Here is a 13,302-nt window from a genome sequence, read left to right as displayed (position 1 = left end):
CAATTTTTAAATCTATTTATATCTACAGTCATGTCCCACTCTCACCCACCCACTGCCACTCAAGTTCCCAAGAAATCAAACCTTTTGTGATGCCTCTTGAGACAGTACATCATACTTTTCTTTAAAGGGGATGTTTTTCTCCTCTGGAGGAGCAGAATCTTCTCCAGTGCATTCAGCATCACTTTTCCGATAGAGAGGGTAATGCTGGGAGTAATTAAAAGCAAGGATTAGTTGTTAATGATCCAGCCTTTCTGGAACAGTAATAAATCCACAGAAACAACATGTCCATATGTTGCCTCACCCCACTTCTAACACACCTGTAAAAGGATGGGTTCTGAAGCTGGAAGCTTTTCCACATCACTACATCTTTTGTTGGAATGATTTGGTTTCTGTGAACAAAATCAAGCCATAGAAGGGGTGAAGATAATTAAACAATAGCTAGCTTTTAAGGGGTTAGGGAGGGTGAGGTTGTTGTTGGATTTGATTTTTGTTAAATGTTATTATCTGAGCTAAACTGCTTTTTGTTAAGCAGTTTAGGTCAGATACTACCCACTGTATGAACTCCTAAGAGCTTTACTGTGGACTAGTGAAACTCCCCATTCTGTACGTGCTGTAAATACAGCTGTGCTCTTTCTGACTGTGATGCCTTAAGTTTTAGCTCTTATATTTTTCAGATTCTGTGCTGCTTTTGTGTATAGTTTTGAGCTTCGTCAACTGCAGAAAGCAGCAGCAGCAGATCTCTGCACCAACAAGGCAAAGGAGTTGCCCAAGGGAAATAGTCTGGCCATTTTTCCACTGGGAGCTGGTTTCCTGATTGACTGCCAGCCCAGCCAGTCCTGCTGCCTACTGTGCATCCAGTCAGCCTATGAAAAAGGGAAGAGGAAGGAAACACAAGAAGCAATTTGATATGATGAAAAAACACAATTAAAACACTACGAGGGTATGAGGAAAGGATTGCAGTAGAATCAGGAAACTAAAAGAACATGCTTGAAGGCTATAAAACAGAATACTATCCATAAATATAAATGCAGGCTTGTGTATCTGGAGTCAAAGGAAGGGTTACAGAACTGCCATTGCTCAGAACACAGGAAATGACACTGCTGGCAGCACTGACAAGGAAGTTGACACCATTAGTGCTAAGCAACACTGTTAATAGTTAAGTAAACATGGTTAAGAGGGATGTGAGGGGAGAAAGACTTGCTAACAAGTTGCACTGTGAATTGGAAGCAGATTTTTTTCGGGAGAGTCTGGTTGTATCCTGGCTATGCTACAGTATCAGCATTCCCATGGTGGCAGAGGAGTCTCTGGCTGTAGTCAGATCTTCAATAATCTCTTACCTGCTGGGAGCAATTCAGTTTGTGAGAAAGTGCCACAAGTTTTGCCTCTGAGGTACGGCAGACAGCACAGCCATCGCCCTCCATGGCCACACTGTTCACTAGGACAAAGCTGGAAAATACCAGGGGGCAGGCAAAGAGAAGTGGGGAGGACAGGAAGGCATTTGTTGTTCATGCACACGTGTGGGATAAACTTCATTTTATAAAATGCAACTGTTCCTAAGTTGGACATAGCTCAACAAACCACAGAATGTAACAGCTCCTGAAATCATGTGTTTCAAATCCTCCTCTGAGTATCTGTACCACAGCCATGTCTCTGCCTGGTTGGCTTCTTTATACAGTTGTTAATTAGATTGCACAATGTACCTTATGCTTCATGCTTATACTAAAGATTTTTATATTTTAATGGGTACTTAAGTTGTATTCTAGTGGAATGTTAGAAGTTCATCACTAAACTAAATTCTGAGGGAAAGGAGAACTTGCTTCTCTCCCCACACAGTTTAGACCTCAGAGACAGAATCTGAGACATTGAATTTCTTCAGATCAGCTGAAAAGCAGAACAGCACTGCATTTGGGTGACTGTCCTGAACAAGCTTAGTTTTGTACTTAGTGGTCTCTGACACACAAAACAGGATTTTTTTCTTAATAGAAGGCTTCCCTGTAGATTTCAAATCAACTTAAGTTCTGCCACAAGATTCATACCCGTTTAGTCACACATTCAGCTTGAGATACACCCCCAGTTCAATTCAGTCTGTTTAAAAGACAAAAATAAGCTGAATGCTTCACTTCAGAGATACTAGTCAATAGTAAAACAAAAATTAATTATCTTTTAGCAAATTAAGCTGCTTTTATACCATAGATTTGTTGTAAAATAGTTTATTTAGGAATATTAATAATGAAGCTCATTGCAATGAAGCTCATTGCAGTTAATGGATCCCAGACAGGCAATCTGCAACTGCATACAAGAATTCTGCTGTGCTGTTTTATCAAAGGAGACATGGAGATGTTCCTTAATAATTATTTTTAAACAGCTGAAATACATATCTTGAGTACCCCACATCTGCATGATAAGCAACAGCTTTATACTGAGCGTTCATGAAGCTCAGAAATCTTCCTAAAACAGACACAACCATTTCCAGACCTGTTCAGAATTTTTAATTAACCATTTATCTGTTTGCTTAATTAAGGGAACCAGTGTAAACATGTATGTTTTGAATCTCACATTTCCACAAGTGGGTACAACCCAAGGGCACACATGCCAAACACGGAGTGGCAATGGGCCTTCCCTTCCTGAATGTGAGACTCCAGCACCTTTCCACAAAGGCAGCACTGCATTCCCTGTTTGTTTCCTGCACGGTGTCCGGAGGTAACAGAGCACAGAGCAGCCAAGTGCAGCCGTGGGGACACAGCTGAGAGAACAAACTGCACCGAGGTCTGCTGGAAGCCGAAACCAGCTCGAGCATTACTACCCCACCTTGTGGAAAAACTGCAGACACACAACTGCTGTGTTCCCAAATTCCTCAAACAAGGGTTAAGTTCTGCAGACTAAATTTATTAAAATTAATGGAACTCCTAATTTGCAAACACAGAGGGGGTTGGTTCATGTTTCTTTATCCTGCTATGTTTACAGCCATGGCTCATTACCTGCTGCAAGGAAGTATAAAGGCACACCAGAGAAATGAATTCTGACTCCACAGTACTTTTCCATTTAAAAGGAAATTGCTACACTTTACATGCCTCTAAGTACAGCTTCCTGTCCATATCAAACTGCAGGTTTGTACAAAGTGTTTGGGGTTTAACACATCATAAGGTAGATGATTAAAAAAAACCAGGCCCTAAGAGAAGCATTCCCATACTATTTCATTAGAAAAAATTAAATATACTCACTTTATTCCTTTCCGAGTTATCAGCTTTCCTGAAGTAAAGTTGAAAACCTTTTCAAATCGATTTACCTTGTAAGTAGTCATTCTGTGTCACAGAGCAAAAATACAACTGAGGTAAGAAATTGCCATTGGAACTCAGCTGCTTTACAGTTTGCTGACCACTCACGCAGCTTGCTGCTCCATTATCCAGTTCACACAATCACTCAGGAAGCTCACAGGGATGCTCTGACACCTCTTGTGTCCTCCAGCCCCTCCCATCAGTGCAAGCACCAGCAGAGTGAGGGCACTTACACCCTCCTGTGCTAACGGGAGTGGAAATATGCTCAGGTGCCTTTCTAAGGAGAAGGCCAAAACAAGGAAAAGCAGCTTCAAGGATTCCATGTCAGTGCAGAAGGATCAGCTCTGAACAACCCTCATATGGCCAGAGAAGCATAAACCTGTTTTGTGCACAGGTCTTACTCTAAATCACAACCCTTTCTAATCTGATCATGATCCAAAAGTTCCCATATAAGCACAGAGCAGGTGCCTCAGACCCTGCACAGTTACTGTGGGTGTGCTGACCCTTCATTCTTGGCACTTGTGTACTCCTGGCACTGAGGAGACTCACTCGTAATGAAATCCGATGTCGTGGTTCCCAGCGATGACCACCAGCTCTGTAAAAACTGAATGCTGGAACATCTTCTGGAACCTCCTGACATCATCTGCCCAGGCCTGCAGGAGAACAACAGAAGAAGAAACTGGTGCTGTTCCACAGCGTCAAAGGTTTTGTAGTGGGTTTGCAAGGCGAGGTTTTGGTACTGGAGGGGCGGCAGGGGTGGCTTCTGTGGGTGCCTCCCCTGTGTCCTACAGAGCCGGTGCCAGCCAGCTCCAAGCTGGACACACCACTGGCCAAGGCTGGCAGTGCCTCTAGGATAGCAGAATTAGGAAGGCGGCAAAAAAGGACACTCTAAAACTGCAGTTAGAGAGAAGAGTGAGAATTTGTGAGAGGAAGAGCCCTGCAGACACCAAGGTCAGTAAAGGAGGCAGGTCTGTTCATGTTTTCTCTTCCCCTCTCCAGCCAAGGAGGGAAGTGACAGGGCAGCTTTGTTGGGCACTGGTCATCCAGCCAGCGCTGGCCCATCACAACCGTATAACACAGAAGCACAAACTCAGAGGTTTACATTGTGTAAGTTTTATAGGAGGTGCAAAACTGTCAAGGTACTTCCAAAAATGAAGGAGAATCACAACATTCCAACTCCTATCTGAAAAGCTAGAAACTTTTACCAACAGGACAACTGTAGCAGTATTAAGCAAAGCTTTGCATACCTAATCTGCTTCCATTTCCTTCAAGAAACCCTCATTTTTTGAAACAAGACAGCTGATGATGTCATACCTGAGGTGAGCTCCATTTTCCTTCATCAAAAACATCTCCCAGAATAAAAACAATATCTGGCTGCAGTAACCATAAGGCAGTTTGGAAAGATCTCTCCATTTGCCATTCCCTGAAAGGAAAATACAGAACCAGTTATCACTGCCTTATCTCTGGATCCTCAGCTCTGAATACAGGCACATAGCCCAGCAATAGGAATGGGAAACTGGCTCTTACACACTGAAATATGAAAATATATTATATTATGAAATATATTTTCATATACTAAATACTTAGAAATATATTAAATACTTAGAAATCAAATGTAAGGACAGTAGGTGCATCTTACCTGGTGGGTAATTCAACTGTGATACAATCAGGACCAAGACATGCAAGAAGTAATAGCAGCTTGTTTATTTTTTCATTACAGCTCTAATTAATTGCTGTTCAATAGAACAGTGAATTATTGTCCCTTTAGCTATTACTGAAGACTCTAAAACTGGCTAGAGATTATTCTAAAAAATTGACAGTTACCTTCTTAGCTTATCCAGCCAATGTCCTTTGATTTCACCAAGTAGGTGTGTATCAGCTAAAATTATGGCCTTTAGGACTGAAGCTGAAGTCTCTTTTTCAGTCATGTGAGCTCCACCTTTCACGTTTGGCCATCGGCATTGAAATATTACCACATAGTAAATTAAAAATTCACAAAATATTAACACTGAGCTGACAAAGCACACAAGTTTCAGCAGAAAACAGAGCCTCCTCTTCAGAGGGAAATTCTTCACAGCAGTTGAGCTAGAACTCAGCATTGCAGTACCAGCATAAGACAATGGCTCAAGTTCTCCTCTCAGATGAAAACAGCTTGGGCTGCTCTAAGGATCACACTGGGCTTTTTGTCAGCACAAAACCCCTGTGGAGAAAATACAAAATAAAATATTCATTGAGTCTGCATTCCCTGTGGAAAGCTACCATGCAAGGCCTACAGTCTTAACTTCTTGTCACCCTGAAAGGTTTGGGAATATGTAATTGAGCAAAAGCATAAAGTTCTCCTCCAGGCACACAGCTGGCCAGCTGAGCACAGAGCTGCACTCGCTCCCACCAGCACCAAGGAAAGCAGATTACAGCCAGCCAGGATCTTGGTGCTGATGCTTTTTTAAGAACTTCACAGTGAAAACACTATGAGTGGGGCTCAAATGTGGGTAAAGACAGAGCTTCGCTTGAACAGCAGCTGCAACAAAGAAAAAAAAATCCGATAGGATCCATAGAGAATCACTGAGGTTAGAAAAGAACCCCAAGACTGAGTCCAAGCCTTAACCCAGCACTGCCAAGTCTACCACTAAACCATGTCCCTAGGTGCCACATCCATACATCTTTTAAATACCTGCAGGGATTGTGACTCCTCCACTTCCCTGGGCAGCCTGTTCCAATACAGGACAACCCTTTCAGTGGAGAAATTTTTTCTGGTATCCAATCTAAATCTCCACTGGCAAACTTGTGGCGACTTCCTCTTGTCCCATCACTTATTTGTGAGAACAGACCAATACCCCTCCAGCTACATAATTTCAAGAAGTTGGAGAGAGCAATAAAGTCTCCCCTCAGCCTCCTTTCCTCCAGGCTAAACAACTCGCACAGTTCTGGCACAAGTGCAGAACATGACTACACCAAATCAACAGCATTACCACCTTTGACATGGTTCATTGTAATCTCCAAGAACCAAGGGCAACCCACTATCCCAGAAGAAGTTTACAGGACATTTTCAGGAGCACTGGCACAGATACACAGGTAATTAACTAACACTGCTTCATTTCTGACAAGGGGAAAAGAAACATCTAAGCCTCAGGAAAAATAAACTTCACTGCAGCTGTAGAGAAACAATTAATGAGCCCAAATTGGTGAGGTAACTGCATTTACTGTTTTCTGCTGCCATGGATACCTTGTCACCTAAAGAGGCAATTTACCCCTTTTGAAACGCGAGTATTTTTTTGTTTCTTCCACAGCCCTTGGCAGGAACACTTTTTCAGGGTAAGCACCCACAAGAAACTATCCCAGCTGAGAGTACAGAGGCACCAACCCCTGCTCTCCAATGAAATCCCTTGGTTTCCAGGTCCAGCCTCTCAGGATCTCAGTCTGAAGAGCACTGCAGGTCTGAAAGCCTCGCCCTTTAGAGGTGAACTCTGTAGCATGATCACAGTAAAGGGACTCCAGGGGACCTATAGAGATGCTGCTTCACAGGCTCAGGAAGAACTTCTAGAGAAATCCACAAAATGTAGTCCCCCACCCAAAAACAGGATTGCAATTTTGCTTTCTACAATAGAAAAAAATCCTAATTTAGGATTCATATCCAGGATGTCAGCAATTACTGACCATCATATTCAGTGATAGCAGACCAAGTCTGAATTAGCTAAATCTGACTACAGCTGTGAATATTTGGTACCTTTGAAAATTTATACTCCACATATCAGGAAAATTGGGACAAAATTACAAATCCACACAAAATTAGTGGATTGTTTCTAAAATATTGGCCTCAGTTATATGCAGAACACAGAACAAAGTTAAATTGCTTCACTGTCCTATAAACTAGCCCATTTGATTTATGTCTCATGGAAAGTTATTACTGACACATGATTATTATACTATTTTTTCCAACCAAAACCCCTACTTGATAATAGCCATTTATTTTCAAACACAAGCTTCCCTTATCAGCACTACAAAGTACTTATTTGAGACAAAGAACCACGAGCCTGCACCATGAAACATTTCTAATATGCATTATCAAACAGTAGCATGACTAATACTTAACTGCATGGAATTCAGTTCTATCTAAACTTGGTTTAGCAGGAAAAAGCCACTGGCCAAATGTCACAATTCCACAATATGTGGAACTAGACATATAGACTGATTAACCTGTTTAATACTCCTCTTGCCTGCACTTTAACTAGCAAACAAAATAACAACACCTTAATTGTACATCTCACAAGGAGGAAAGATCAAAGCACAGGAATCTGCTAACTGGCACAGCAACAAGGAAAAAAAGACAGGCAAATTCTTATCCAAAGAATGTTATTATCCACAAATTTATATGGCTTTATCCTGCAAACTAGGAAGTAGTGCTTATTTGGGAGTAGACTTTGGTAGTCTGAGACAGTCTCCTCTTCCAACAAAAGCAGCATTAATTTGAACAGAAAATTCCAATAAGTTAATTAACTTGCATTAGCCAGAAAATGAATCCAGAAAATAAATAAATAAATAAATAAATAGGTATCACAGCTTCAAGAGCAAACTGATACTGTCAAGTTTAAAAAAAAGATACCCACACCAACAAACCAAACCTGCAATTAGTAGAATATAAAAGTATCTTCAAGGCAGAATTGCCATTTTCAGAAGTCACAGGCAGCACCATCAGTGCCCCAGAGCCGGTCACTTCCACACGCATTCCTGCCGCTAATTGTCACCGTCTGGGGAGTTGTGCCGCAGATGCGGAGCTTGCCAGGGGTGCCCCATCTGCACCCTACGCCGCCAGCCTTCCTGATAGTGAAAGGAAAAGCGGAAAGGGAAATAAAAAGAAAAAAAAAAAAAACCTAACACAACCTCATAGAAAGTCAGCGATGCAGATCGAGCTGAAAGACAGCTCCTACTACTGGCTGAGAGAAATCCCTGCCCACCTCGCTCTGCCACCTGCCAGCCCACGGCTGCTCCCGTCCCCTCTCATCCCATCCCATCCCGTCCCTCCTCCGCCGGGGCTGCACAGCCGCTGCTGGAGCTGCCGCGCCGCCTCTCACGGCTCATCGTTCTCATCAGAGCAGATTTCCCCACCGCAGCTGGGAGACCTTGGTTATGAGAGAAGACTGAAGGATTGCTCACTGTTTCTTGCTCTGCACGACATGAAAAAATCAGCCTGTGGACGGGGACAATTACTGAATCATTTACCAACGGGGCCAAAGTTTAAACACGCTGGAAGTGTAACTTTACCCCACAACACTGTGGGGGAGAAGACTCCAGTAACTGGCACTGCTTCCTTCTCCAGCATTCAAGTTTATTTTACTCATTAGCAAATGTCACAAACGTTTCTGCACTTATAATTCTCTGTTTTACATGCTATCCTCGTTATTTGCTTCCATGAGGATTACTGGCAACACAGATTTGCATTGCACCTCTTTTGCTTCCCATTCCCATCATTGTTCAGAACATTATCCAGCTTTAATTTACAATGAGCCAAGAATGAAACAAGGGAACACAGTGGTCTACAGCCAGAGCAGGCACAAGCAGTTCTGGAGCTTTACCCTATCACTTGGTGAATATGCAACTCTGAACACCGCACACGCTTTGAGGCAAATTTCTTTATTAAATTACAACTGCATAAAACTCCCCTAACAAACCAAGTGGGACACAAGAGTCTTAATCCTACTCCTAGTCCTATCCCTCAGGGTGTCCCTGTACTTTTATGAAGCTAATAAAGCTGTATTAGGTTATAAACAAGCTAAGTCCTTCTACCCTAAGCAGTTCTCAACTCCACCACCACAATGTCACAAAGGCAGAGATCTACACCTTTCAGAAAAACATAGTTCTGGACTATGTTTTTAACTATGTTAAATTTCCCTGACATGTCATTACAAACAAGTTGAGATTCAAATCTCCCAAGGTTCTGAAGCTACACTTGTAAATGGGAGTTGTCTCTTTTCAGTCCCTGCTCACCCTCCCTGAAGCCACACATTTCTGCCTTGTGGACTGTGACTTTCTGCCTTGTGGACTCCCATTTTCCTTTTCAGCTCTTCAAATACCAGAGTTCTTCACGTACCTCACTCTTGAATCAAAGAATTCTTCTTCTGATGATGCAAAATGCTCTGAATACACTTTCCAATTCTGAACACTATATCCTTCCTTCATCCACAATTTTTCATTTATTATTTGGATTGAAGAAAAATTTCAAGCAGAGATTTAGTATTTTTCTTTTAAGAAACTCCTCTGCAATAATTTAATTATAGAATTAATTTCTGTTTGCATTAGTGCATCCTTAGTGCTGAAATTCATGCAGACTGACAAATCTACACAGACACTTTGATTTTATGTAGCTTACAGAAAAGGATAAATTGGGAAATTCTGAAAAATAAAACAATTTCATTTTATTACCATACATACCCACAACCAGAATGCATTCTGCAAGTGTGAAAGAGATGTGTTTGAAACTTAGTTGAAGTTATGCAGATCACAGTTTATTTAAAAATATATAAACAAAAAAAAAAATCAAGGTCACAAAATACAACATTTCCAAGCACTTGTCATATGGAGATCACATTACTGAATCTATATTATCAAACTGTGGTACCACTTAAGCAATGGTAGGTTTAAATGTTGCAGTAATTATAAAATTATGTAGACACTCTACCTGGCATTAAAATACCCAGTAGTTACAAATGTGCTGTAAAAGGAAGTCCATATATTACACTGATTTGCTTCAAGCACTTTTCATACTCATTATTCAGTTTCACAGATTCCTGTACAGCATGTTTTAGATCTTCTACCTCTTCAAAAAAATCCTAGAAAAACCCAAAAATATTCACCTTAACTTTTTTTCAAAGACATTCTCAGCAAGAGCTAGTCAGCAGCTCAGTTATTCCAAGACACTTTCTATATTTTTACCAGTGTATGGCTGAGTTATGCAAACACAGCTATGGTGAGATACAGCAATCAACTACAACCTTAGGTAATAATTTAATAATTTCTGCCCTGAACACACAAACAGAGTTCAAGTCATGTTAGAGGCTGGAATACAGACTAGTAATAGGAAAGATCAGTTTTAAGAAGAGAAAAATATGGATTTACCAGACAGCTACAAAATGACAGTCCAATATGACAAGGGAATAATGCCCCATTCTAATCCTTTGTAAAACAGAAATTGTTGGGAAATCTATGGACAGAAGAGTATAATCACCCAAGACTTCATTTCGCCAATCCTTGAATGTTCTAATTACCAAAATAACAATGCATCTACCTATAACCATCTATATTTTACATTCTCCTCCCTATTCTTGCAGCATTTTTTAAATGAGCAGCTACATACATATAACATACAGCAACTTTAAACTACCTTAAAAAGGAACCACTGATAAAAAGCCACACCCTCAAGTTTATGTATCTCTCTTGCAAGATGAAGCTCTCAGCCACACATTGTCCCTGATTCCCAAACACAGGGATCTAGAACTCACCCTGGCTTTATGTTCTGCAAGTTACACATCCAATGAACTACCACCCTCTTTTACTGTTACCCCTGCAATTAATACCATAATGTTATTTAGTTTGGGAGAAAGGACTGCAAGGTATCACCCTGGCTTTATGTTCTGCAAGTTACACATCCAATGAACTACCACCCTCTTTTACTGTTACCCCTGCAATTAATACCATAATGTTATTTAGTTTGGGAGAAAGGACTGCAAGGTAAGAAAAGAAAAGAGATTCTTTTTTTTTTTTTTAATCCACATTAAAAAAAATCCACAACAACAAAACAAAAAGACTTGAGGAATAAGCAAAAATCAGTTTAAACAATTTGTTGCTGAAAATAAAACCTTATGTCAGTACATTAGACTGAGTCTTCTATAGTTAGGTAAGAGCTCATAATGTTGTTACATAACTTAAAGAATTACCAAATGTTCACATTTTCAATTTTTACACCTATAGATCTAACAAAAAATTCAAAGCCCCTGCCCTCCCTAAACTTGGAGTTCTGTCAGAGGCATAACTTTGACATGCTTAAGTTCAAGAGAAGACAGTCTTCCTTAGCTGATTAGCCCTTCAGGACATGAATGTTTCAAGGAGTCACTCATTTCCATCTCTCTCAGAATGCTATACACTGGGTTTTTATCTGTTTTGCTTGATAACAACATATGTTCAGCCTAGAGAAGTTTCAGCTGAGGCAGAAAAGTTTTTCAAAAATCACTTACTGTTAAGCTTGTCTTAAAATAAATTACCTTGTCTAATCCAGCTAATTCATTTTTTAGTGCTCTCTTTTCTGCAGACAACTTTCCATTTTCTTTCTTCAGCTTTTTAATCTCCTTCAACAATAGCTCTATATTCAAATGAAAAAATGTAGAGTTCAACCATTACAGTCAAACTCCCCCTCATATGAATCATATTACAGCTAAAGAGCTGCCTACCTTTTGTGATATTAGAAAATTATAGTTCAGCTTCTCAAAGTACCTTTTTCATACAGTGATTTATTCTTAAGAACAGCATATTCCCAGTACTATGAAAGATATCAGGATCTGCCAGTTGGATAATCTGGATCTGCCAGATTCTTAGATGTGGGATTATTTTACAATCCACAAAACACACATGACATGCTTTGATTATCTTTTTCAGGCTCATGAGAGGGTCACATCAGCCCTTGCTGATACACATTTCCTAAAAATTATGCCTACATTATATGATCTCATCCATCTGTTTGCTATGCTTTGAAGTGGAAGAGGATCACACCTTAAATTCTGCATTTATTTATGAGAGGAAGAACGTGCCTACATTATATGATCTCATCCATCTGTTTTCTATGCTTTGAAGTGGATCACACCTTAAATACTGCATTTACTTATGAGAGGAAGAACATACTGAAACCAACACTGTCCAGGGCTGGCCAATGTTTTAAGGCTAAAAACAGGTTATTCTGTGACTCAGTGGCTGAAAACCAAAGGCTGGTGCAGCAAACATTATTATTAAGAGATCTGCACAGATACATCTTACTAGAATAAATACCAGCACTAAATGCAGCCACGCACTCCCACCTCTGATTACAACAACAGATCAGTTTCAGAAAAAAAGGGAAAACAGCAAATACTTTATCACAAACAAAGGCAAGGAGGAATCCTAGATTACAAAATGACATTTTTAAACAACCGGTTTTCAAAAATTAAAAAAACATTTTAGCTGCTGCTGGTTGAAGGAGAAGAAATAGCCTGGAGTGCCCTCTGGATCAGAAATAAAATGCATTCTCTCTGCTGGGAGAAACATCATCAGAATGTACTGGAAGAAACATCATCAGAATTAACTGTACCATTACCTAAGTAGCTGCTGCAACAGCCTTCCTTCTCTGCAGAAATGTCCTTGTGAGAAGTTACTCCTCCCTCTGGGGTTTGACTTCGTTTTCTAGAAAGAGCACTAGTTTTCCTAGAAATCTTTTTACATTCCAGTTGCTCAATTCTTTGCCTCTGCTCTTGAAGATTATGCTCTAGCTCATTAATTTTAATCTGTCAAGAAAATCTTTTTTAAATGCATAGAAAAAACGCAGTTCAACTGAACACAATTGGAAACATAACTCAAATGCAAACCTAGCATTTTCAACTGCTGATTTAAAAACTACATTCACCCAAAGGGTCTGAAAGGAAAAAAAACCAAGCACAAATGAGGAAATTAGACTGGTCAGCTGCAATGCTCAATCCATGCCTGAAGAGGAAATACCCTCTTGAAGCTTCTAGAACTGCTCCTGGCCACACAACCCTACCTTCACTCCAGTTGTGATGCCAGACTCTTTGCACAGCAGGGCCACAGACCTTGCTGCCCAAAAGAACGCTCTTTGTCTTCATCTGGTTTGCCTTCTGCTGAACTTCTGAGAAAAATCAGCTCATGAAACGTGCAGAAAAACACCAGGGCTGGTGCCAAAGAGGTCACAAGGTGCATATACAATTGGAAGGAGGGGTAGGCAGATGAGTAAAGAAAAATCCAAGGGAATGGGAGACATCTTTCTGCTACAGAC

General features: G+C 40.5%; 1 protein-coding gene across 8 annotated transcripts in view; it reads right to left on the bottom strand.

Annotated features, from left to right (window-relative positions):
• Positions 1–13,302, bottom strand: part of MPPE1 (metallophosphoesterase 1) — a 30,641-nt gene that overhangs the window by 2,724 nt on the left and 14,615 nt on the right. For 4 of the 8 annotated variants that reach the window (XM_039705951.1, XM_039705949.1, XM_039705952.1 and 1 more), the window contains exons 2-8: positions 5,100–5,475; positions 4,590–4,698; positions 3,825–3,928; positions 3,222–3,302; positions 1,338–1,446; positions 318–389; positions 82–204 (exon numbers count right to left, since the gene is read on the bottom strand). In XM_039705951.1, the coding sequence (XP_039561885.1) occupies positions 82–204; positions 318–389; positions 1,338–1,446; positions 3,222–3,302; positions 3,825–3,928; positions 4,590–4,698; positions 5,100–5,374 (873 nt within the window). In that variant the 5' untranslated portion in view covers positions 5,375–5,475. Of the gene's footprint in view, positions 1–81; positions 205–317; positions 390–1,337; positions 1,447–3,221; positions 3,303–3,824; positions 3,929–4,589; positions 4,699–5,099; positions 5,476–7,879; positions 8,104–8,227; positions 8,337–12,609; positions 12,629–13,302 lie in introns of those variants that run through there. The other 4 variants (XM_039705946.1, XM_039705944.1, XM_039705947.1 and 1 more) reach the window with 4 other exon arrangements.

The sequence above is a fragment of the Passer montanus genome, unplaced genomic scaffold (genome assembly GCF_014805655.1).
Source record: "Passer montanus isolate IOZ18808 unplaced genomic scaffold, ASM1480565v1 scaffold19, whole genome shotgun sequence".
NCBI lineage: Eukaryota > Metazoa > Chordata > Aves > Passeriformes > Passeridae > Passer > Passer montanus.
This window is presented reverse-complemented; position numbering and strand designations above follow the sequence as displayed.